Source organism: Sapajus apella, unplaced genomic scaffold (genome assembly GCF_009761245.1).
Source record: "Sapajus apella isolate SASKATOON/1434 unplaced genomic scaffold, GSC_monkey_1.0 scaffold6, whole genome shotgun sequence".
Classification (NCBI taxonomy): domain Eukaryota; kingdom Metazoa; phylum Chordata; class Mammalia; order Primates; family Cebidae; genus Sapajus; species Sapajus apella.
The window spans coordinates 79,233,505-79,261,110 of NW_022436946.1; the positions used below are offsets into that span (position 1 = coordinate 79,233,505).

The 27,606-nt window shown below is 33.3% G+C and overlaps 1 protein-coding gene across 6 annotated transcripts in view; it reads right to left on the bottom strand.

Annotated features, from left to right (window-relative positions):
- ADGRB3 (adhesion G protein-coupled receptor B3) overlaps window positions 1-27,606 on the bottom strand; it is a 741,588-nt gene that overhangs the window by 439,798 nt on the left and 274,184 nt on the right. For 4 of the 6 annotated variants that reach the window (XM_032274421.1, XM_032274422.1, XM_032274425.1 and 1 more), the window contains 5 exons: window positions 26,926-27,036; window positions 20,656-20,817; window positions 13,722-13,886; window positions 1,526-1,690; window positions 838-1,002 (listed from right to left, as the gene is read on the bottom strand). In XM_032274421.1, the coding sequence (XP_032130312.1) occupies window positions 838-1,002; window positions 1,526-1,690; window positions 13,722-13,886; window positions 20,656-20,817; window positions 26,926-27,036 (768 nt within the window). Of the gene's footprint in view, window positions 1-837; window positions 1,003-1,525; window positions 1,691-13,721; window positions 13,887-20,655; window positions 20,818-26,925; window positions 27,037-27,127; window positions 27,302-27,606 lie in introns of those variants that run through there. The other 2 variants (XM_032274424.1, XM_032274426.1) reach the window with 2 other exon arrangements.

Here is a 27,606-nt window from a genome sequence, read left to right on the forward strand (position 1 = left end):
GATAGCTAGAGAGATCCGCTAGCTTGCCCACAGTTACTAGCAGCAATAGGACTCTAAGTGGGTCTTCAAATTCTCTATGTTCAGCACTTTGACACTGTATTGTCACATTTTAAAATTCTGTCCTATCACATCTTTAGTATGTTTATAATATTTTTCTTAGGATATCATTATAAAATCCTGATGTTCGCTTACTTATTGAGTCCTCAGTGTGTCAATAATATTTTAATGGAATGTACATATGATTAGGAAGGAGTTTTTGTTCTATATGATCCTGTAAAATATGTGCTGTGTAATCTGGGCAGTTTCTGACCTTTCATTATTTTCTCTGCTTAAATGTAAAATCTTTTAATGTAGCGGGACGTTCATTCTTTCATTAGTAATTAAGGCTTTATACTTTCATTTTAAAATGCATTCCTCATAAGAATTTTCTTTGGCAATGAAATGGGGCAAAGGCAAGTAAATGTAGATAACCAAGGTCACATATCAAGGTGACAGTAATTAGCAACAGAACTTAAAAGCATCTGATTGTCAACAACACTTCATCTTCTCACTTAGCTATTTCTTACATCTTTACCTTTCCAGATATATAACCTAAGCCAACTTGTTTTGTATTCTCCATAAACAAATATTTCACACAGAACAATTCTATGACACATAAACAGGGACCGTTTCTATACTATGCCCCACATAGTACAGAAACAAGTAAATTGCCATCTGTCATTAGCAGTCCTTTAGTTGAGGAAGTATGACCCTTAACCAATGACAATATTTTTAAGTCTTTTTTTGTTTTTCAGGTTATAAAATGTTTCTTTTGAGATAATTTGTGTTCATTCTTACCAGGGCATCGCTGCTCACTGCATCTTCTCACTTCTTCACCTGTTCCTTCACATTGCTGCCCTGTTATCACTACGCCCTGGCAAGTCCTTATTCGCCTTTCCCAGCCGCCATCACAGGACTTGGAACAACCACTCCAATGACCCCACTGATTCCACTGGCCATTGGCTGAAAGAAACGTTTCATGGTCAATGTCAGTTTTATACTACACACTGCTTTAAAAATTTTTAAATCCGACAATGTTACTACCTCTTCTGTTTTTATTAATCTACCACTGTGAATAAACTTCATTCAAATATTAAACAGGCAGGTGAAATATAGAGCACTGTGATGATCAGTAGTTTATATAAGTGCATTAGAGTCTTCAAATGGACAGTGACCTTACTTGTAAAAAGTACAAACTCAGTTCTAAATTTCCTCAATTGTATTTGTAGTTCATCTCAGAATCTCCTTAATTTTATTACTTTATTAGCATGGCATACAGTTGAATAAATTCTGGTATAATTGGCTTTGTTTATGTATACACACACACACATATACATACATATATTACATATGTGTTTGTGTGTGTATGTATATATTTATATAATGATTATCTTATTTCCTGACCCTTTGGCATAGTTCTGACATATTTTATAATATACCCTTTATATGGCACAAGTGCCCATTATATGCAGGAATCAGGCCCTACCTGTACATTCGGGGTTATAGCACTCTCTGCTTTCCGCCCACGGTCCTCTGCATTCAGAGCCTCCATGGGCAGCTGCAGTGCACTGCCGGCTTCTCTGCTGAGTCCCATTCGAGCACGTCACTGAGCACTGGCTCCACGAACTCCACTCTTGCCACTGTCCATCAACTACCAAAGTAGAAAAAGAGACAGCATAAGGATACCTTCCAATAGGAGAGGCTGTACAGAAAGTACCTGGTAAAACCACCTTTGAAGATGAACCCCAATCAATGGACTATGAATAAATACAAAGAATAAATATACCAGCATGAGGTTTTATTAACTCCCCACATATTATTATCTTATTTTCCCACTTCTGTTTTCTTCTATATATCCAGTATATCTTTTTTTTTTTTTGAGGCGGAGTCTTGCCCTGTCACCCCAGCTGGGGTGCAGTGGTGCAATGTCGGCTCACTGTAATCTCTGCCTCCTGGGTTCAAGTGATTCTCCTTGCCTCAGCCTCCCAAATAGCTGGGATTACAGGTGCCTGCCATTACACTCGGCTAATTTTTTGTATTTTTAGTAAAAACAGGGTAACACCGTGTTGGCCAGGCTGGTCTAGAACACCTAACCTCAGGTGATCCACCCACCTTGGCCTCCCAAAGTGCTGGGATTGCAGGCATGAGCCACCGGACCCAGCCTCCAGTATATCTTTAGATTTACTTCTTTCATCAAAAATATTTATTGATCACTCAAACATGCAAGGCCTTATGCTAGGAGATGGGGTACATAAAGCAGTAAACTAAATCCTGAGCAAGACTTTATTGAGCTCATATTTTAGAGAAGGAACCCTAAAAAACAATGAATTACATGCTAGATAAATTGATTACACGGCAGTGCTGCAAAGGATAGTTTGAGGACATTGTGAGATAAGATTTTCGAAGGTCCAGAGAGTCTTCCTTGACAAACTGAGACTTCAGGCAAGCCTTGCAGAATGATGAATAAATACTTAGGAGAAAGGTGTTTCATGCAGAGGAATATACAAAGGTCTTTGGAAGAAGAATCATGGGCACTTCCAGGAACTGGATGAGGGTCATTGTAAAAGGCACCTAGAGTGCTGGGTGAAGAGAGATTGCAAAAGTTTTAAAAAAGAGAGGCTAGATTTTGCACAACTTTCATCAGCTGTGCTAAGGATTTTTGGTATTATTCTCAGATGTGTAAGAATAATAATCAAACAATTTAAATGAGAAATTCTATGATCAGTGCAGGATTGAGAACAAATGACAGAAGTTGGGAAGGGTCTGAGCTGTGATGATGAGGCAGTGCAGATGCAGTGTCTTGGAGAGATTAGACAGTTAGTAGGAAGGGATGGTGAGAAGAAACTGAAGGACTGGCTATGGGAACTGAAGCAAAGAGAGGATCCAGGTGACTCTTAAATGTCTGTTTTCTGGTGACTGGAATTTAATATAGTCTGTTGAACTTGATTCATCTTTGGGAGATTCAAATTGACATTCATGTATTTATTCATTCAAATAACTTTTGAGAATCTATTAGTTATCAGACACTGTGATAGGTGTTAACAAGAGATACAGAAATAAAGGAATATAAATCCTACCCTCAAACATCTTATAATTTTGGACATTCTGCATCCAAACAAATAAATAGAAGGTTAAAGAAAATACCATCTTAACATGAAACATGAAGTATTTAGGGTTTCAGAGGACATATTGCCTCTACTGGGGAAGTAATTATAATAGACATAGAGTGGCGAGTTATGGACAATTTAGACAAAGTCAGCATTGACAAAGGCACAATCCCGTATCCCACAGAGTAGAAATCAGCAAAGAATTCAACTTAAAATACTCTCCAGATTAGAATGTGCAAACTATCCTCTAAATGTTATAAATCCATCAGTTTATGGATGTCTACTTTTTTCCAATATTAATTCATAGTTCTTAGTCAATTTCATCATAGGTGAAAGATAATTCACTGCAAATCCAAAGTTTCAACATACACTAATGTTGCTGTGAAAATCCATCCAAATAACCAAGAAAACCTGGCAGAATATAAGTACTTTCAACCTAATTTCAAGCCTTACATGAAGCTATTAAAAAGAGGTGAATAGGTATCTAGTTGTACTTAATAAACTCTTTATGAGATTAAAAATCACAAAATGCCAATTTAGTCATTCTATTAATGGAATTTTAGCATCTCACTTAATTAAAAGCATCTGATACAATCATATTGGCTATGCAGTCCATTTTCCAGACTAAAAAGAAAATCCTAGTGAAGCAATAGGATATTATAAATTATCTATTTTCCTCTGTTTTGGCTTTATACATGAGTGTGTTTTTCATTTCAGAATTTTTCTGCTCAAAGATAACATTTATTGAGCTTGCAATATGAATCTTCATCATCCTAAGCATTCTGAGAAGGGTTTATAAAAAGAGATTCATGCCCTACGCCTTACAATCTATTTAATGGCAAAGGATGTACAGGTATGCATGTTATTGAGAACGTACAGAAAGAAAGCAACAAATTAACAAAGGTGAATTAGGTGCTGCCAAGCTAATCTTAGTGTTGAGTGTCTAGAATAAAGGACTATGTGATGTCCTTAAGTATTCTGGTTTAAAGTAAATTTTGAGTATGATTTATTATGAATGCAGTAGTTAAATGCTTACTGGAAAAGAGAGAATAAGACTGTCTAGTGAAGATGTGACATCTAGAATAAGTCAAATGAGGAAATCAGAGAGAAGATAATTTGGCAGGGGATTATATTTCTATGAAGAATGAGAAAGGACCTTGCTGAGATGATATTAGGAAGAACGAGAATATCTATTTGTGAAGCGTTTTGCCCATCAAGCTTTTACTAAGACTGCACTAACAATAATAAAATGTTTTGAGACTTTAAATTCATATATTTGTAGTAATGGTTGTTCAGTACTTTGTGTAAATATTCTGTGTTAAGGCTAAAGCTCAAGAATGAGTTAATATTAGAAATCTGAGGAGCAATTTGAGGTTCAACACTACCATAAACATCAACAAAACATGTATTTTAGATGGGATCAGTTTTGTTTACAAAGTCAGTAACACAAAAAAATAATAAAATTGAAGATGTATCAAGTGGGCATTTTTTGCAGTTTTATTTTACACTGAGAACCGAAAGATCCTTTTATCGAACATTAACTGCACTGTTATGAAGGAATTGGCTTGACAAAATAATTCATTAGATATAAGAAACAAAAGAGGATAGGCCTAATATTTCTTCAGTGTGTCAAGTCTAAGTCATTGAGGAAACAGATAATTTAAAAGTCAGGTAGAAGAGACATATATAAATTTAACTTATAAAGCTAGACAACAGATAGTATATGCATACTGTATATATATATATACACACACACACACATATATGTACACAACAGATATTATATATATATATATGTGTGTGTGTGTGTGTGTGTGTGTGTATGATTTTTCATGCCAAATATGAGACATGGTTTTATTTTTAATTTTTTCTTTTCAGCGATATTCTGGATTTAAAAAAAATATTAATGAATTTGTTTTACAGACCTCAGCCCCGTAACACTCTGGAAACAGTAGTGTCATTTTACCAAATGAGAAAACAGTGGAGGACAGGGAGGCTTTGGGGAGGTGGAAATTAAGAGTTCTGTTTGGATAATTAAGCATTTCTAGATAGACTATGTGCATTATCTTTTAGGGACAAATGTAGAGAAATTTTAAAATAAAAACAATTTATCACATTATATATTACTATTTCTTTTTTTTATAAGCACTCATGTAGGTTCTCCAAGATCGGAGGGAACAGCTTTTTTTTTTTTTTTCTGATGTTTAACTGGAGAGCTAAAGTGGTGAGGAAGCTGCTTCTCCTTCAACTCTGCATGCAAGCTTGGCTTTTTACCTGGCTCAGCAGCGAGACAGTAGAGACAATCAATGCCTCTCCCCACTCAATGTCTGTTCCTTGTGTATGGCTTACTTCAAATATTTGTAAGAGGGACCTCTCAGGGTCATCGCAAACCTACGAATTTAAAAATACCTCAAAGCTTTCTTTCTGAAACTGCTTCTATTGAAAACTGATTCACATCTTAGCATTCTGTCAGAAAAGAGTTCCCTAGTAAGTTGGGAAAATATAAACACTCTACAACCCCTCTTGGAGTCTCATAACACACAGAGGAGTAAAGATTTATAGAGAATTTAGGCTGTGATTGGCATTGCTCAGCTGGGCCATGGGGAACTCAGGAGTGGCTGAGCTCTGCTCTTATGAATGTATAGTGTGGGGGCTGCAGTGGGGGCAGATGATAAATGAGTAAACAAACCAGAGCATTTCACTAGAGGTGTTATGAAGACAACGTGATAAAGAGGGCAATGAGATAGGGAGTGCTCAGGAGGGGATGATATAAGAGCTGAGTCTGAATCACTGGACAGAAGCAACTCTTAATTTCCACCTCCCCAAAGCCTCCCTGTCTTCCATTTTTTTCTCATTCAGTAAAATGACACTACTGTTTCCAGAAATGCTATGAGGCTGAGGACTGTAAAAGAAATTCACTAATATATATATATTTTAATCCAGAATATCACTGAAAAGAAAAAAATAAAAATTTCAACAATGTCTCCTATTTGTCGCTAAAAAATCTTTTATATGTAAAATGTCTGTTGTCATGTGAAGATCTGTGTTCAGGAACAGAGAGAAGGCTGGGGCTCGTGGGGATGCTGGAAAAGGGGAGGTGGCAGGAGATGGGTTCAGATGCTGCACAAAAGCCTGATCTTATGGGCCCCTATAGGCCATGTGACCAGGGAAGATGCAAAGAATGAGAAGATTTTAAAGTAAGGAAGTGATAAGATATAATTCACATTTTAAAACTTAATATTGTGTTTTTGTGTGGCATGGACGGTACAGGGGCAAGAATGGTTACTATGAGATACTGAGGGACTATACTGTATAGAGTCCAGAGAGAGCTGATGGTGGCTTGGATTATGGTGGCATCAGTGGCATAGAAAAAAAGTGGATGAATTTACAATGCTTTTTGGATATAGATCTGGCAGGTTTGTGGTAGGGTGTAGAAAAATATAAAATAAAGATTGACTTTTAGGATTTTGGCTTAATCAAATAGGTAAGGGGTTGATCCTTTAATTGAACTGGCTTAGACTAGTGTTCAATTTGAGTGTATATAAAATTTTCTAGTTTTTTAAATGTTAAATTTGGAATTCCATTTTAGACATGAAGCAGTGAGTACTGCAATAAATAACCTTAAAAATTTACTTCTCAAATTTAATTGAATGGTATCCCCTGACTTGTTTTTTAATTCATAGAACACCATTTAATAAAAACTGTACTAGAATACATATTTCTTCTCTCATATGTAGCCAAGTCAGAATCAATACTTTCTTAGGCGGTTTCAATTTCTCTTCTTTCTTATCATAAGCACTTGCAGTTGGATTATTTTTTCTTAATATTAGTTTTCAATTTAAAAACTCCAAAAGTCTATTACTTTCTGAGCCATTCTACAAAAGTGACCAAGAGTGAAGAACAACAAGGCTGTGTTTTGAAGCCGGGAGAATGCTGAGATCAGGCTGCTTTACCATCCTGTAACATGCTCCCTTATACACCAATGTCACACTGGGGACAACTAAAGTTTCACCTCAGCAGTGTGACAAACTGCCAGACTTTCTGAAACCGGAAGAGTTAAAACTGCAAAGACTAAATTGCTAGGATCCTGGGGTTTACTTTGTTATGTGAACTTCTTCCTGCCTTACATATGGAGTTCAATTGGGCTCACTTTGAAGATAAAATTGTCTTTTGTGTACAAGAGCCAAATTAATTTCTATAATAAATTTTAATAAATATATTGTTTTTCAGTCTGTTTTTACATTTTGATCCATAACTGTTAACAACTTAGAATAGATCAGATAAAAATAACCACAAATTAGATTAAGTTGTGAATATTTTGGATAATAAAACTAACATTTCAGCAACAGTTCTGAGTTGAATATTCTGGATTGATTAAGTCATACATAGGAAAGAATTGAGAGGGGGAGGAAAATTTTGGACGTTGGCTTGAAAGTTATTTCATTTTGTGATGGCCAATTTGGAGAGTTCAGATTGCAGTAAATTGGGAGTTATCCAGGGATTTGTAAAGACTCTTTCAGGACACAAGACTAAAATGTACAAGAGTCCAACTTCTGCCTGGCATAGTAGCTCATTCATGTTATCCCAGAGCTTTGAGAGGCTGAGGTAGAAGGACTGCTTGAAGTATGAGTTTAAGAACAGCCTGAGAAATATAGTGGGACTCTGTCTCTACAAAAATTAAGAATAAAGTTAGCCGGATGTGGTATTGCACACAAGCAGTCTCAGCTACTCAGGAAGCTGAGGAGGGGGGATGCTTGAGCCCAGGATTTCCAGGTACAATGAGCTATGATCATGCCAGTGCACCCTGGCCTGGGTGACAGAGTAAGACCTTGTGTCTAAAAAACAGAGTATAACCTCTTGCTTTGGGCATATGCTGAAAAGCTAAAATCTGTCTTCCATTTACCATTTTAAACTAAACTACATAGGAGGAAAATAAAAAAGCAATATCATTTTAAAAAATTAAAATTAAAATATAAACAAATGATAATGATAAGGCTAAGAAGGATATGAAAACTTTATTAAAGTTTGAATGAGAAAAAATATTAAATAGTAAAAGAAAGCAAGCCAATATTAGTAAAGACAAAACTAATTTAAAAATCTTTTAAGCTAAGAACTGAAAAAAACACTGGAATAATGCCCAAAATTGAAAATGATATAAAACTAATATAATTGTCGTACAACAGGCTAGAAGGCTAAGAAGATAAAATCCATATCAATTAAAGAACAGGTTAATGAGGCAGCATTTGAGTTACAAATTATAACAACCTCATGCAAACACAATCAGGGACCTCTGAACCAAGTTCCAACAAATGTTTAGCATCCTCCTACTCACTGTCTTCACCAGAAGGGCTCCCTGCAGAGAGACTGAGGGCAGGGCATCCTCCTATAGATGCTGTAGACCAAAATTTTAGGTTCATAGGATACTGAAGCCTCCTGCTGTAGATAACAGAGATATTTGGGTCCATCTGTGTTTCTGGGGCCCTACTCTTAGGTGACTCTTTCTGTTTTCTTAGGGTTTGTAAAAGCATGAAATATATCTGGAAACTTCAACCTGGCAACATCCCTCTGGTGGGGTTTTGGGATCCCAAGAAAGCATTTTTCAAATCCAGGTTGATGGGTGTGACAGTGCTCAGCCCAAGAGACTGACACAGCCTGTATGAAAGTACTTCTTCCTAGCACAAACCTGGGAGAAGAATCCCTTTGAGTACATGACTAAGATGGTAGAGCTCAATAATTATCATACTATCCCTAGTTTATTTGACCTATTTCTTCCAAAATCGCTTAATTTTAAATTAATATATTCATACAAATCATTAAAAAATCCTCTACATCAATTTTTATATTATTCAAATATAATAATTATAATAATATATCAATCCTGTAATATTGAGAGGTAATGAATACTGACTCTATTTCATAAAAAAGGAAATTAAAAAATAGAGTATATAAATTGCCCAAGTAAATATTTTAATTACCGATTGGGGCTGAACTTTAATCCATATCTTCTGAATCACAGACTACTTTTTTTCCCATTGAATCAGATAATTAAATCCATATATATATTTCAGTATATAAATGAAGAACTCATTTACCAACAGATATTTCATTTATTTTAGTCTTTAATCTGTCACTCAATTATTACTTATTCTTGTCCCCTATATTATTTATACTCTACTGCATGGACACATATCAGACTGAGAAAAGTCCACGCTGAAAACTGTGCAAACTAAACTCATTAGCTCCTCTAATATTCAACTACTGACTAGGGGAGAATATTACTATAAAGTAAAAAGCTATAAAGAAAATTAGTATAAAATTTCAGGCTTTTAACTAAAAACTTAAGCTTTTTATGTTCCCAGAAGTGTTTAATTTTGGAAATGGTTATATAAATTTTATTTTGGGTATATATAGCTACATAATTTTAATGGCAGTCATACCGGAAAATGCATCTCTCCATTATATCCGACATTTTTCTCCAGTTAAATATTAATAAAAATCAAGACCATTAAGGACAGACGGTTCTAAAGTGATCAAATTGCCCTAGAGGGGGAATTACCATAAAAAGACACAGAGAGACCTGATTAGCAGTTTGCCTGATGTGCACAGAAAAACTGTTATCTCTTGTTAGACCTAAACCATGTCAGAAAACATCAGTGACATGCACGGCCACTTAGGAGACAGAAACAAGGTAACAGTGCAACTCACAAAGTACCAAACATTCTTCTTTCTCAGCTAATATGAGTGAATGCTCTTTCTTTACCAATTATAGCTGGTCTTCCCTTCACCGAAGTAATTTATTAAAGTATCCAATCACAGAATTGTCACACCTTCCAAACAGCATCCAGTTCAGATCACTTAACACAAGCTCAAATCCCTAAGTATTTCTAACACTCCATTACGGAGATCCCCACAGTTCCTATGTTAGTTTCCCCTCACTCTCAAACTCAGCTAGGTCAACTACAGGTGTGATTCTGATGGACTTTGGTTGAAGGGCATTAACAAACTACTACTAATACTTTCACAGTATTTGCTCCCTATCAGGTTCACCACCTTACAGCATCTCACAAAGTCCTAAGAAGTAGGTATTATTATTGTCCCCATTTTACAGGTGAATAAAGATTAGATGAATGACACACATATATTAAAAGGTAAAAATCTAAATTTAAATACGTGTTCTTTTGCAAAAGTCCAAGATCACTCTGCCTCATCGCATCAATGTATTAGGAAAGAGACATAGAAAATGTCCTTTAAATATTGAGATATTAGAAATTTGGGTATGTTTGTGTCAAGATAATCCATTTAATAGTAATTTTTTGTTTTTCACCAGGTATAAATTTGCATGGAGAGAGAAACAGGGAATAAAAGAAAATTGATTTATCCTCAAATATCTAAATTATTAACTGAGAATTGACCATTATTAAGCAAATTCTCACTTAATGACTGCAATGGCAATTCAGAGAAAATAGAAAACCTAGGCCGGGCGCAGTGACTCAGGTCTGTAATTCCAGCACTTTGGGAGGCCAAGGCAGGTGGATCACCTGAGGTCAGGAGTTCGAGACCAGCCTGGCTAACATGGTGAAACCCCATCTCTACTAAAAACAAAACATTAGCCAGGTGTGGTGGCACATGCCTGTAGTCCCAGCTACTCAGGAGGTTGAGGCACGAGAACTGCTTGAACCCAGGAGGCGGAGGTTGCAGTGAGCCGAGATTGCACCACTGTACTCCCACCTGGGAGACAGAGTGAGACTCCATCTTGAAAAAAAAAAAAAAAAGGAAAAAAGAAAAAGAAAACATAATTTGGACCACCAGAACTGTGGTGAGATAAGTAAAACAGACCCCAAAGACCACAGAACACAGACACACACACACACACACACACACACACACACACACACCCCTTTCCATAATATTTTAATTATCAGTATAGATTACAAAAGGAGGAATAGACCACATTATGTTTATAAGCCAGGAAATTCCTTTTTGTTTCTCTATGCCTCTTGCCCATCTTGCTTTATCAATATCAGCCGCCTGTTCTCAGACCCAATATACAAATTAGTAACCAACAATTCACACTAGGAAATACTATATCTTCATTTTCCTTTTTTCCTTCCTTCCTTATACAGATCCCAGGCAATGGTTTTCTTTCACCTCAGAAGAAGTGGGAAGAAGTTGTACATTGACTCAGCAAGAAATATGATAGCATATTATCTACTTATAGTTATATATCAAATTCTGAATACCTAAAAGTATTTCATTATTTGATATAAACAGTGTATGCCATTCCTACATAATATCTATTTCATTGTAGTGGTTACATGCACGTTTCTTAAAAAGAGGGTGCTTTAAGACTATAGTACTGTTTTAGCATTATCCCACACAAAAATGTCACTGCCCATTACCACAACCCACCCTGTCAAATCCTGGAAAAGTGGTGAGTAGCTGGAGATACAGTTTGTGGTTTTGCATGTTTCTTCTGTCCTCCTCTTGTCTGCAGTTCATTCTAGGTCTAACAGAGAAAAACTAGTGTAGGTCCTGATCTACATTGTTAGCTTTATTCCTTAATATGATATCTTAGAGATATCATGTAGGATGATTAGAAGAAATGTTGCCTGAAACCACTGAATCCTCAAGTTACCATCTTTCATTAAAGCCAGAGTATTTATATGAGATTTTCAGAACAGCATTCAACTTTGTACATGCTTATGTCTGAATCTTCTGAATGAATAGTAAAACATCTGAAATCAGGGACTATATATACTTCTTAGTAGTGCCTTACATCTAGTTGATAGTTGTCTTTCATACACAATGAAGGTCCCTGAGTTTAGCTATAAGATGATGAGTTCTTACTAGAATTTCAAATGTTTCCACCAAATAAATCTACATATTTTAAAATTATAATGTCAATTTTTTGGCACAGTCTAGAAACTTAAAAAAATCTAATTATTAGAGTTCACTTTCAGATACTAAGTTCATAGAGATACAATGTGGTAAGAATTTTACATCTTTTACGATGCAACTAAATTTAAGAATAAAAATAACTGAAGTCAGAAATGACATATGATACATTTAAGCACTCAAGGATATGCCCATGTGCTCACCTATGAGAGAATATGAGCTAGGTCACATTTACAAATATTACAGTTATAATGCACCAAAATAAAGGACCTACATGAAAGAAAACCATCTGATTTTATTGGCCTTAGAGTGCTGCCAATGATAATGTAATACCACTAAAATCCAAGGAATACCACTAAAATCCACTTGAAAACATGTGGTTACCACTTGAGTGATAAAGTTCCAAAACTGTATCAACTTAAGAAAATGAGTTTTCACATCTGAATTCTAACATAGCCTCTCTACTGATATCTAAGAATTTTACTCCTAGAAAATTTAATGGAAAGTAGACTATGAGAAACTTGATTCACAATATTTTAACGGATCAATGGCATTTTATGTTTGTATTTGTGGTGTCCAGCTGACATAAAAAAAGTAACAAAAAAGTATTTTAAAAGTTTCTATAGTTATTGGTTTTTTTATTTTCCCATGTTGTCTAATTTTTTGTACTCTATGGACAAATAAGAGTAAATCATATTTGATTCTATCTAAATGTTGCAACTCAGGATTGAAAACAATAGACAAAATAAAAAAGTATAAACTTTCACAAATCTCTGTTGAAAACACAAGGCATCACTACCTATCTGTGTGTCTGCCTGCCTGTGTGTTTATAGAGAGAGAAATAAGACAGAATGTTACTGATTTCATAAACAGATTTTCTAGTATTTAACAAGTAATCATGGTGTTGACCTTCTAATATTCATAATTACATGAATATTAACTCATGTAAGTTATGTTCATAATTCATAAAATTCATAAAATTTTAGGAAGTAATTATATTAGTAAAATGTCTTAATTCTATGTCATTAAGTACAGGAACCTAGCAGTCCTACTTTGAAGTAAAGGGAACAATTAAACTTGTTAGATGACTTTTGCTTATCCACACATTGGATTGTTGTTCATATCCTTCACGTTTTGTATATTAGAAACTTCCAGAAGGACTTTGAAGCATTGCTTCATTGTGCAGGACATTAACTAGCAAGAGATCTAGAAAGTCTGATTCCCTGAAAATACTTGTCATTTTTACACATGGTCAGTGGTACATTGCCACTCTCTAATTGAATGAGTGTAAGAGAATAATATAGGAAGGAGTGGCTTTAAATCAAATCTCTCTAGTTTCAGTATGAAGGCAATAATTAATCTCAAGTCTTTAGGATTCCTTGTAATTTTTCCAGAAGGAAAAAACAAGTGCAAATAAAAATCTTACTGGAAAACACTAATATACAGATTTTTAGAAATATAATAAAGATAAATATTGATTAACACTAAAGGACATATTCTACACCACTGCATATGATAGAATCAAGAAAAGTACTTAGTTTTAGGCAAGATACAATAACCAAAGGACACATTTTCCAATGTGACTGAATGAAGGTTGTACTCTTAATATTTCCTGTGTACGCTGGGAATCATATAAAAAGCAGATAAATACAAAAATCACAAAATGCAGAATAGGCTCACCTGGGCAAAGAGCAATATTACAAGGCTTATGATGTGTTTCAGGTCCTTCACACGGCCTTCCTCCATATTGAGGAGGTGTGCATGACCTTGTTCTTGTTCTTTGGCCTCGACCACATGTAAATGAACATAAACTCCACGGTGACCATTCCTCCCATACTCCATGTACTGTAATAAAGCAAAGAAGCTTCAACAACAAAAGCAGAGAAGTAAAATCAAAGATTATTTTCTTTATAATTAAAAAACTCATTAAATAGACAAATATGAAGATATTTTAAAAGTTGAGATAACATTCTTTTTCATAAAATATTGTTATTAACTTTAAAAAATTATTAAAATAGTGGAAAATTGCATGAGCTTTTTTCTGCATTTGAACAGTTATTCATGTCATAAATTTTAAATTTTTCCTATGTTTAATAGAAATGTACCTCTCTCCCTCACAGTAAGACAGTCACGAATTATTTTTAAGTTAAAGTAATATCAACTATTAACATAGAAAACTAAATTTCTTATAACAGAGATAATCTTCTAGAGTTAAGCTTTTATTAAGAGAGCCAAGGGCAGACAAAATTTTCCTAACATTTACAAAATTTGGGATTTAGACTTTTACGATGTTAGAAAATTTTTTAAAATCTGAAAATTGAGGGTGCATATTAACTTTTAACATCCCATTTTAGAAAATAAATTTTTTGGCATTTAAAAATTTGGGTTCAAAGTTACCATATTTTGAATAAGAAAGAATTTCAAGCAGAGTATCTATTTGCATAAAATACTCCTCTTTTCCATTTCAAAATGAATGGAAAATATGATAATCTCTTTCTAATGACCATGAAACAAGAAGATGCTTTTCCTCCTCTAACAACTTGATAGAACTGGAAAACTACCAAATTTGTATAAATTTCTAAAGAAAATAATAATACCTAACATAAATATGAAAATATCTATTCTTCATATATACTATAATGAGTTCACACCTGATCTTAAATAACATAACTTGTGTTCTTTCAGAATAGCCACTATGAATAAATATTGTTATATTTTACAAAAGACCACCAAGATTCAGTGTTTAGGCAGGGCGTGGTGGCTCACGCCTGTAATCCCAGCATTTTCAGAGGCCAAGGTTGGCAAATCACCTGAGGTCAGTAGCTCGAGACCAGCTTGGTCAACGTGGTGAAACCCCGTCCCTACTAAAAATGAAAAAATTAGGTGGCCATGGTGGTATGTGCCTGTAGTTCCAGCTACCCAGGAGGCTGAGGCAGGAGAATCACTTGTACCTGGGTGGTGGGGGTTGAACTGAGATCACACCACTGTATGCCAGCCTGGGCAACAGAGCCAGACTCCATCTCCAAAAAAAAAAAAAAGATTCAGTGCTTTATCCCTTCCTTGAATGGTCAAATCACCACTCTAATCCTAATTCTTAATACTTGAGACAATACATAATAGCACTCTAATAGACAATATCAATAAACAGGCATGACAAAAAATGTGTTTTTTGGTTCAAAAGCTCCGGTCTTGATGTTGAACCTCTAGCCTTGGTATACTCTTAGAAGTTCAAGAGGCCAGATGTTTGATATGACACCCACAGATATGATTAGGAGAGTAGAAATTTATAGAGGAAAATGATAAAAAAAAAGTTCATTTTTTTCTTTAACATGGGAAATGGTAAGCACAAGTTCATAAAAAGTGGCAGAGGAATTATGCAAGTAAATATATTTAGAATTTTCATGTGTATTCTTACCAAGTTGTTACTTTAGAAATAGGATACCTTAATTGAGATACCCCATCCTCTTCTATTTGTGTTATTTAGTTGCCTCAATTGGTTTTGATAATATGTTTAAACATTGAAAAAATAGCCAATAGAGACATTCAGTGAAAAGCTCTTAAAGATTCTGAGAGCCTTGTTGGGAAATACAGTTTTAAAATAATATATAGCAAAAAAAAAAAGGAGTGAGAAAAATTAAGATGTTTTACTTTTTCCCATAAAATTTGGGGAAAACCAAAGACAATGTATATCCATTGATATATATTTAAAAAGCCTCCATTTAGCTCTAATAAAATGTACATATAAGATGTATATACTATCCACATATAGAAATGTTTATGTATGTATATGTGATCAATTATGGCAAAATAGTTTAAAAGTAGATACATCAAAATACTTTGTCATATTAAGTGAATATTTTTATAAACTACTGCATTTATTTCCAATTACCAAGATTTTTCCTAAAACAACCTTTTATCCTCTTATTTTAAAAACCTTTTTCCTCCTATTTTAAAAACCTTTTCTCCTTCTATTTTCTCCTCCTATATAAAAAGTTAATGATGCTATATAAAATTTATATTGCTGCTTTTGTTCATTTTTTCTTCTGTCAAATTATACTGTTCTATATACATTTCACAATCCCAGAAAAAAAGGAAGATGCTAAATTGACATATTTTCCTCCATGAATCTCAAAAAATGTTTAGCCATCATTAACCTTGATGGCTAAAATTATGAATCTGGAATCTTCAGTAAATGAATGTTACCTAATACTTTCAAACAGTCTTTATAGCTACATGGTCAAAGTTCATGACTCATTCATATCATTTTTAAAAAGTTATTTTTTTCATTTGAAAAGGATACAAATCATTAACAATGTCATTTTAGAGACTATTGAGTTAGTACAAAATTATAGCACATACCTTATAATGTTTATAGATGCTATTCATAAGATTAATATTAAAGATTAGACATTTTAATTTTAATGGCAAATTGTTATGTTTTTTCATTTTGCAGTCAAACATGAGAATCTGTACATGATCTAGTTCATTTAAAATGATCCTAATAAAACCAATATATTTAAATGAAATTCATTCTTTTTTATAGTTTTCCTCCTTAGTTTAGGCATATTATAATATCTTTGTGATAACTAGAGATGAAATGAAGAATATGCAATACACAAAACATATTACAACCATATTTTAAAATAAACATATATATTTTCTTATGATTTAGATTGGGCTGTATGTAAAATAAGTGACAGGCTTTATTTTTTAAGAAACAAATGGATATGAGAACTGTAATTTTTACAAAAAAAAATTTCAAAAGCATTCCTTAGCCTGAAGAAAGTTCTTCTACAGGATCAAAATACATATAGATTACACCAGTGGCTCTCAACCAGTGGCAGTTTTGCTCCCCAGGTGACATTTGGCAATGTCTGGAGACATATTTGGGTGTCACAACTTGGGGGAAAGTAAGTGGCTACTGGCATCTAGTGAGTAAAGGTGAGGTATGTTCTTAAACATTAAAAAATGCACAGAATGGACTCCCCCAACAAAGACTTTTTGGGGTCAAAATGTCAGTAGTAATGAGGTTGAGAAGCCCTGGAACAAACCATAAAATTGTAATTCAACTAAGACAATAAATTGCACTATTGAATATAGCACTCTATTTTTCTCAATTTATTTTCTGTTTATGTCTATTGTTTTTACTTTGAGTAACAAGAGCTTTTGGACAGAGTACAATGTCAAAGCAAAAATTCTGCTAAACCTTAAATATCTTAGGATCCATACTGAAGTAACACATTATTGCATAATTTAATTAAGGCAGACTTCTTTTGAAATTTGAATACAGGTGAATGGTAACTAATTTAAAACACTATGGGTTAGCCTTTTATAGTACAAATAAATATAACCTCTACTTCTATCATTCCATGTATTTTGTGGAAAGTGACTTTAATGTTCAATTTGTTCATTTCTTTTGTCTTTTTCATTAATTAAATGCCAATCACATTTGTCACAAAATGTGACTAATCAGTTACCGATTTCAAAGTTAACTTTCTTCTCGGGAATGTATTATTTTAGGAAGATATTTGCACTGTTTAAAACATTACATTTTAAAAATTCACTTTTTGTCACTATTTTCACGATATATTAGATAGCAAAGAAAGTACATATTTACCAGCACAACAAATAGCGAAATAAAACATTGAGCACAAAATATTTCATAACAAATACAATAATCATATGAAAAAATTCAAATTCCTTAACTGGGTACTTATTCTGTATTTTTAGGTTGCTAAATTATCCTTCATGTTTGGAAAATTAAAGAAAAATCAACAAAATGTTCTCATTTTCTTCAACATTCTGAACTAAAACAATGATTAAAAGATAAACTTCTTCTCAACAGTACTATTTAATCGAATTTAGAAAGAAAAGACTTTATGCATATAAAGGTGAAGAGGAGCTAGCAATTGGTATGCAGTTCTGTAGGTGTAAGGGTAAAAGGTTTAAGTCATTTATGCCTAGTGTTCCATTATTGGAACACTAAGCGTGTGGGAGTTATTTATATTCTACTGCTCAAGGTCATCACCAAGATCTGATATTTCAAATTCAAAAAATTGAAACTTCAGGAATAAATAGGGAAGAAACACTTTAAATTAAAACTCCTTAAATTATAGAATATTATAAAGTCTTTTGGACATCAGACACAGTGAAAAAGTGGGCTTGGCCGTTCTTTGTGAGGGAAGCACTCTGATCCCACCACAGATGCTCTCTGTACCCAGTGAAGGCATTAATCAGTGGTCTCTGGCGGAAGGGTGGCAACTTTCATATGTCATCCTTATGAATGTGTGTAACTAGTGACTGGGAAGTAGGCTCTGAATGGAAAATTTTAGGGAACACCTTTGAATCCACTCAGACTCACATTTGGAGATCCATTTGCCATAATACTGTGTATGTTGAAAGGGTCTTGGCTACTCAAACACATGCTGATTAGATAAATTTATATTGCAAGTACAGCATAATTCTTTATTGACATAGTTTTCTCATTGTCAAGGACAGGAAACTTGATCCTGGATCTCTTTTTGTCAATATTGTAAGTAGGGAACAGCTTTAAGTATTCTTCCCAGAAAACCCACTCCACCCACATCTGAATGAAAATAATTATCTATGCTTGCGGTCTGAAGATTTCATTTATAAAACATGTTGGTCAAATGATACATAATTACAGTTAGATAGGAGGAATAAATTCAAGAGATCTATTATACTGCATGGTGACTATGGCTAATGACTACTGTATTCTTAAAAAATGTAAAGAGAGTGGATGTTAAATGCTCTCAGCACAAAAATGATAACTATATTCAGTAATGCATTTATTAATTAGCTAGATTTAACCATTCCACAACATAGATATACCTCAACTATCATGTTGTACAAGATAAAAACATACATGTTACCTGTCAGTTTAAAAAACAAAATAAAATCCCCGGGTCCTTGCTTCTACTTGTTTTCCTTCTGTTGCCAAATGTACCTAGAATCTGTCTGCTCTATCACCCCTGTTTTTAATCCTATTTTTTCATGTTTTTCCCTCTTTCATAAACTCCTTAAACATTTTTTTTCTTATTAATCTTTTTAGTTTTCAGTTCATGTGTTTTCTTGCTCTAGTCTAATTCACTGAGCCTCACTGATTTTTCTTGTTCTTAGTGGCAATTATTGCTCTTTTCCAGTTAATTCTGACTTTCCCTCCTCAATGGCTTCAGTTTTCTGCCGTGCTTAGCTTTTAATTCTACCTTCATCAACTGCTTTGTTACCTCCCAATTCTATTCTAAAGGGATCAGCCACCTCATTGCATCATTCCTCCTCTATCTTCTGCCCACCACTTTCTTTACCTTTTATTTCCTCTACACTGTCCTTTTTTACTGTGATAAAAATCACACAGTGCAAAATTTACCATGTAACCAATTTTTAGTATACAACTTAGTAGTATTACCTATATTCATAATGTTGTGAAACAGATATTCAGACTTTTTCATTTTACAAATCTAAAACTCTATACCCATTAACAGCTCTCTCAGATTGTTTTTTAATGGATCCCCTTTGCTTATTCTGCTGGAAAACTATTATTCCTGCTCTTACTCCATGCCACCCACTCTCTACTCTTGCTTTTAGCAACTGTGGAGTCAGCGATCTCTAGAAATTGAGTCTACTGAGAAACTTCTAAGCACAAGCTAGCAGATGAAAGGCTGCTGCAGTGCAAGTCACTTTCTTTACACCTATCCCCTTTTGGAGGTCCCTGGAAAGGCTGTGAATGCAAGTCCAGTGTCAACTGCAGCTGTCAATATGTTTGTAGTCATCCCTCACCACATAAATGGTCAGACAAAAATATAAATGTGGATATTCACAACATCATGTGCTTTGGACTTCTTGAAACAAAGCCCAGAGTCATATTATTATTTATTTTTACATGAAAGTCAGTGGTCTGGGAGGGAGGAATGTCTATAACATGCAAGTGTGCATCAACTAAAGAACAAAATTGTGGCATAACATGGAAAATCTGGCCCTAAGTGGGTATGCTATTGTTATGCCTCACTTCACATAAAAGATCTCTCTCTCTCTCTCTTCCTCTCGGTCTCTCTTTTCATTATGTTTCATTTAAGTTTACAAAGCAGTGGATATCTCTGATGAGGTAAGTTACTTGAATGAAACAAAGTTTAAAAGAGTTATTTGGTCACGGACACTCTTTTCTCTGATAAGGTCAGATAAGTGATATAAAAACTGCTGACTGCCTGACAGGCTATGTCAACCACTGCCTTAAGCCATGAATATACATCATAGTCCTAGTATGAAGGCAGATTACATTTTTTCTCAAGCATACAATTTTACAGTTTCACCATCTAAAACACAGAAAAGATATTTGAACCTTAAATATTAGGAGTAGATACACATAGTAGAAACTGGTATTTGCAGTGAAGAGGGGGTCACTTATCTAATTTCTTGACTGCTTTAAGAGCAGACATAATCACATACATAATAAAATATCACAATTGAATAAGAATTACATTTATCCAAGCTAATCAAAATGCGTATACCCATTTCATATGAAAATAACAAATTGTTCCAAATTCGTAGCATGACACAATTCAATAACATCCACAATTGTAGTTGCTGCTAACACTACCTGGACAGAGGGCAGTGTTATTGCAAACCCTTGATTCTCTTAATGGGCCGCTGCAGTGTGTCCCGTAAGGTGATACACAAGTTCTGGTTCGCACCTGCGACCCTTGACCACAAGTAACTGAACATGTGCTCCACTGGGACCACTCTTCCACACCAGATTCACCTGCATGCAAGACAACAAATAAACATGAAATACTGTCTTACATATTCATCTAATAAGCATTATACCAAACTGACATTATGATATGCAAGAATAATTTAAATGTAAAAATATGACAATACATGAAAACATTTCAGAGAAAATGAAGTTTAAAGAGGAATGCATATAATGCTGATGCAAACACCAAGTTTTGCCCTAAGCTTATTAGCAAAATACGCTTCACAAATTACACTGTGCCATGAACACTATGAAGCAACTAGTTAGCGTTTTTCAACATGGGCAATTGTTGAAGTGATTCTCTTCAAATTAATCTAAGGCTTTGTACTTTGGTGGGAAAGGAAGCAAAAGATATTTCTAAGCTCACTCTATGGCTTTGGTGAGCAGGAGTATATTGATGTGTTCCTCCTTAGTCCTTTATTGCATAACACCCTTTCTAATGCTAGATGATGTGGAAACTAGGGTGCTTACACACATCTAATTTATGCTGTATTGAGTACTGACATATATAGTTTATTACTAGTGCAATTCCTACTTTTTCATACTATGATAGCTATTTATTTTGTGATAATTTATTTAAATCTTTCTGCTAACAATTTCACCTATGATCTAGAGTAGTGGTTTTTTAACTCAAAATAAAGGAAAATTTCTTGATCATTTCCATTAATTTGAAATGGAACTAAATTTATTTAAAGTGGGACTCTAAAAAGCGAATGAATGTCAAAATTCATTAATTTTCTTGGAGTTGGCATCTCAATGAAACTATGTGGAATTTCTATTATTATGTCCCGAGGACACTTAAGAGTCAAAAATTTCTAAGACCAATGAAATACGCTTCTAATTCTGTCATGGCATTATGTTCAGGATAAATTTTAAAAATTGATTTGAAAATTTGCATTTGCTTTTCTCCAAAGTCACACTGGGTCATTTAGCTGCTAGCAGTTAACTATTTAAGATAACCATTTAGTCGTTAAAAAAGTTTGCAGGTTAAATGTTTCTAAAACCTTTGTATTACTGATTAAATAGATCAAAGGGCAATTTAACAATATTTTATGTTTCTGTTTAGAATTTGCCTTTGGAATAGAATTCAAATGATAGAATATGATCATGTATTTGTCCATCCTTTTTTAGAGAGTTAGTAAACTACTTGGAAATTATTTGCAGTGCTACTGAAGGCAGCTGGTCCACAAACTGGTGCTCTAGGACAGAAGGAGTTTGGGCCAGAATGTAATTCAGCACACAGATTTTCTCAATGAGAAATTTCTTCTAAAAAAAAAAAAAAAAAAAAAAAAAAAAAGAGTCAGCTGAAATAAAGCCTGTGCTTGATGAAGTAGTTAATTTTACATTCTGAGGTAAACTGCTTATTCCTTTAAGAGATCATAATGGCCAGTTTGCAGACAAACACTGATCCACTAACCACACTTTGAGTACGACACATTTGTTCTTATATTGGTCTGCATTGTGACCCAGAGGCATAGATGACGATCCATTTATAACTGGACATATATTGTAAGGGCACAGACAATAGTAACTGGGATGACAGATTACATCAAATGGGACTGCTTTTCAGCGCTGTGATCAATGTGACTTGAAAATACTATCGAGATAACCCTTCACCATTTCAGAATTTATTTCTTCACAAATTTTATAGTACTAATTTAATAAAAATGTCCTTGGATGACTATTTGAATAACAGTTAAAGCCATGCTTCATAATTTGTTCTTTTACGTTAAAAACTACTCTATCAAGACTGAAAATCATTATTCTATATACTAAATAGAAGGATAATGGTTAAAAATATCCACATATATATATTTATGTGCATATATATTTAGCAATAGAAAATTTAAGCTGAAATTAGGGAAAATATAATGCACTTTAAAGAATGATATTCCAAACTGTTTGTGATGAGATTAAGTGAGGCATAAATATTATGGTTGCATGTTATTAATTAAAAGCCAGAAAATTATGAACAATGTGGATTCTATAAGTGAAATGATAAAGGTTATGAATAAAATTAGTTATATTTTACCACAAAAGCAGTCTTATTCCTCTTGCATTGTCATAATGACAGAAAAACATAATTTAACTAAACTGAGCAGTAAATCCAGATCAAGTCCTATTTTTAAATTATTTTTGTACAAGTATTTAAACATTCTGTTGCTTCTGAATGTATGATACTGCAGTGATGCTGAACAAGCTAAGCAGTGGTGTCTGGATCATGAGAATTTGATAATGAATGCTCAGAATTGGCCTCTTCACTCTTTCTTAAACTGATGGTTCATTTCATTGATCAAAAATAAACAAACAAATAAATAAATAATACTGGCTTTCAGATTTTGAATCAAATTTTGCCACTGAAATAGTAGCCTACCTATCAAAACGATCTTATAATAACTCAAGTCCTATAGTTTTGGTGACATTTCCACTAAATACTTCTTTTTTCCATGCTGCATTTCCTTAGTTATGAAAGTATGAAGACCATTCTAGTCAAGCACATTAGGCCATTATGAGAATAGCTAATATACATTATAAGAAAGATGTTAAAAATATTCAATGACATTAAAATAGTGAAGTATAAGATAAAGTATACTGTTTTTAATATGGATATCTTTGGAGACAGTACAAAGTAAAGGCTCTTTAGCCTAGCACAAAAAACAAAAGGAAACTGGAAAAGTATTGCAATTAAAGTCAGAAGGCCTGTGTTTGATGAAAACCTACTGAATAATAGCTCTGTGACCTTGAGAAAGTCATTTTATTTATTTGAATGTCTTAGATAAAATGAATATATTTAAAACCTTTGAGGATCTAGTAAGATAATATGCAAGAATGCATTTCAAATTATGAACAAAATATTAATATAAGCTTTTGCTAGTATGTTAAAGTCATGAAATTAGAACTGTGCTATCTATCTATCTATTTATTTATTTATTTAGAGACGAAGTCTCACTCTGTGGCCTAGACTGGAGTGTAACGGTGCTATCTCAGCTGACCGCAACCTCTGCCTACCGGGTTCAAATGATTCTCCTGCCTCAGCCTCCGAAGTAGCAGGAATGACAGGTGCACGCCACTGTACCCGGCTTTTTGTATTCTTAGTAGAGACAGGATTTCACCACGTTTGCCAGGCTGATCTTTAACTGCCAATCTCCTGGCCTCCCAAAGTGCCAGGATTACAGGTGTGAGTCACTGCACCCAGACTAATTTTATTTATTTTTTTGTTTTAGATAACATGCTACATAGTCCAAATTCAGGCTATTTTATTCACTGTAATAAACGGCTACTTTTCTAAACATGTTTATAAATTAATTGATGACTATGTTGCTTAAGCATAAGCAAGTGTAATTAAGGTTACTTAAGCCATCTTATTGGCATTTAATTTAGATGTCTGTATTAAATATCTGTATTTATATGATATCACTTCATTTTATATCCCTTAAAGACAAATAAAGATTGTATTATAGGCTATTAAAGCATCATCATTTATATCCAAACTATCCTATTTTATCAAATGTTACTCTTTTAAAAAAAAGTTACACTCACTTTGTCACTCTATAGAAAGATTGCTTTTAATTACAATCTTTTACTGATCATATTGATTGAAGAGGCCTGGTTCCTCATTTTGAGAAGTAATTCTTAAATATTAAAATGTGATTGCTTTTGCTTTTTTCTCTATGATTAACGTAAAAATATATTGCCTTTTATTATTATTTAAATTTATGTTTTTTGCCTTATTCTTTGTTCTCAAAAATTACCGTTAACAAATTTTATATTATTTATATGCAACAGTCATTTTTTGGCTTAAATGACAGGGAAATACAGGGAAAAACTTTATATGTAAAGCCTAATTTTTGTAAAATTTCATTGTGTGATACTTACCTGTATTTATTCAGACTACCTTAACACCTAAAGAAAGTATAATCTAGGAAAATATTATTTAAGGAAAAATATTCTTCTCTTTTTGACATTATAATTGTCTTCTGTTAAATTATAAATTTTAAAAATTATTTAAAATAATGAGTTTTCCAGTTTTACACCAGTACTAAAATAGTTTAATTTTAAACTCTTATACATGTATTCGTGTTTGTCTATATTTGGTTTAAAATAAAATAATAAATATTTATTATTCATCATTTTGAGCATCCAATCAATATTTTCAGAATTTTAATTTTGAAGTTCATTGTCCTCTCTGAGTTATTGTTAGCAATGTGGGGGAATGGTTTTAAAGCTTCTCATGGATTTTTTTGAGAAATGTCTCACCTGTTTTACCAAATCGCATTACTGTAGATTAAATACAAAACAATAGCTGGAAAAGAATAAGTACATTCAAAAACTGAAATTAGTAATTCCTTACTAGGAAAACACAATGTTCCTTGAGATTTGAATTTACCAAAAGGGGTTTGGCTGAAGATTGTGAATTGACCTATGTCACAGACAAATAAAAAAACTTGTATAGAAACTTTTGGCCAAATTGCATAATATTTATGCATAAACTAATTATGTCACAATATTGGAAATTTAAAACTATGCTTCTCCATTTCACTTCCTATTGACTCCAATTTTTAGGAACTTCAGTAAACCAATGCCTGCCACCTCTTTTAAACAGATAAAATATGCCTTTTTAAATCTTGCAGAAATGCCCCAATGAGATGGTGCCGACAAAGATGAGCAGTCAGCCCATGCCCCTGTGACTTAATGTCAAATGCTCTCTAATTTCTGCTCAGTGGTTGAAAATTTTTGCTCCCTGTAAAGGAGGGAAACACATTTAGAAATTAGGAAATTTGCCTAAACATGTTAATACACTTTTAGACTTGTTCAAGCAAATAGTAAAAATAAAAATCAAATTTTCTTAAACAAGAAGGTGCACAAAAAGGGATCCAGATAAGCAGGTTTCCTCATTTCCGTGTTTGGTTGCAACATAAATCTAAAAAAACCCCAAAAAACTAAAAGTGTATTCTTGTAGATATATTTTAAACTCCTGTTCTGAAAATTTGACCTATTTGCAACTAATGTACCAAAATCTGCTACTTACCCATTATTAAGAGCAAAACTCATTAACCATATTTGCATTTTTATATTATAGATTCAGATCTAGTGTTCTAAAAAAATATTATCCTAAGAACATGTGAACTGAAGAAAATATCCATTTATTGAGGGAATTTCATTACTATTAGTTGAAATGTCATGTCAGAAAGCTGGTCATATACTTGAAATTTTTATATTAATGGCAAAACATTTAGATGCATAAAAATTTTTAAGACATAGATAAAACTGTTAGCGTTCTATTTCCCAAAATAAAGGTGACAACTAAAAATTTATGTAACAAAGTTTAAACACTTTTCCTTCAAAGGATGTAACACATGCAATGCATTCAGATGCAGTTAGCCCATTTATTATAATAAGACAAAATATGAATACATTTATTTGTTCAAATTCTGTAACTAATGGGCATAAATTATACATATTCCAAATATATACTGATATATTTGGAGGGAGGTTTTTAAAAGTAATCTAATTAATTTAGAATTAAACATTTTATAAAGTGGAAAGTCATTTTAGTTGATATTTAATTAGTTGGAATGTTACAGCTTACTTAACACTGTCAACTTCTTATTATTTAGCTTATATAACCAGCTCTTCAAATAAAAATGTAAAATTTTTAAAGTTTATATTTTCTGTACATTTTAACCATTATTAATAAGTAGGATCACATTTGAAAAAAATGAATATATTCCATATTGTTAAATTTTATTTTCTAGAGTTTCATTTAAAGTTCTAATTTTTGAAAATCCTGTGTCAATCAATTGTTGAAGAAATAACTTTGCTGTCTTTCTTTAAAAGCTTAATGATATACTTTAAGTGATTAATTAGCATAAATGCCACTATGTAAGTCCTAAATATCTCATACTGAAAGCAAAATAATTCTTACATAATTTTGGTGCACTTTTCAATTCACAGCTACTTTATTTATGGACTTTAACTGGTGACAAAAAAAAAAATGGCTCAAAAAAATATCAGCTCCAAAAACTGACAAATGTGCAGCAAAAGATTATGAAAACATGCAGTGGTTTCATTAAATTAACAACAGTAAATAGAAAAATGTAACTAACGTATTACCAGTTTGTGCCATAAATTTAGCAGCATCAGCTTGTTCCTGAGGGACCCTTTTTTCATGAACAGATCGAGGTCGCTGACTTTTAATTGTATGATCTCCCATCATTCCAAATTCTAAAGACAGAATAAAGGTATATGAAAGCTTGTGTGTAGACATTTCTCACAAATTACATTACTGTCTCATGCAATATGTTCCTACACATACCTACAAGATAATTATTAAATTCACAGTTTTAAATTTGCTAGGCTGATCTGCTTGCAATATCTCTGAACTGGTCAGAAAACCTATAAACATGAACAAGATTTCAAGAAACAATAATAACAGTCAATAAAATGACACATCAGATTTTAAGTCAACTTAACAGAGATACTGTACTCTTTTCTTATAATGTTTTGAAGCAATACATAAGAAAAAATACAACCACAGTGTTAACTGTTGTTTTTTTTTAAGAGAGAGAAACCTGACTTGGTAGCATCTGATTCTTTGTCTAACAATAATTACCCCCAGAAGTGTGTCAGCAGTTTTCTTATTACTAGGTTACTCAGTCCTGTAACTTAACTTTTCTAAAGTAAACCCAGTCACTTAATATACTACCTTTTTTTCAATCCAGAGATGAGGTTTCCCTTGGTGTCCTCAAAGGCTCATAGAATATAGTGGCCTTGGTCATTCTCATTCTTTCCTTC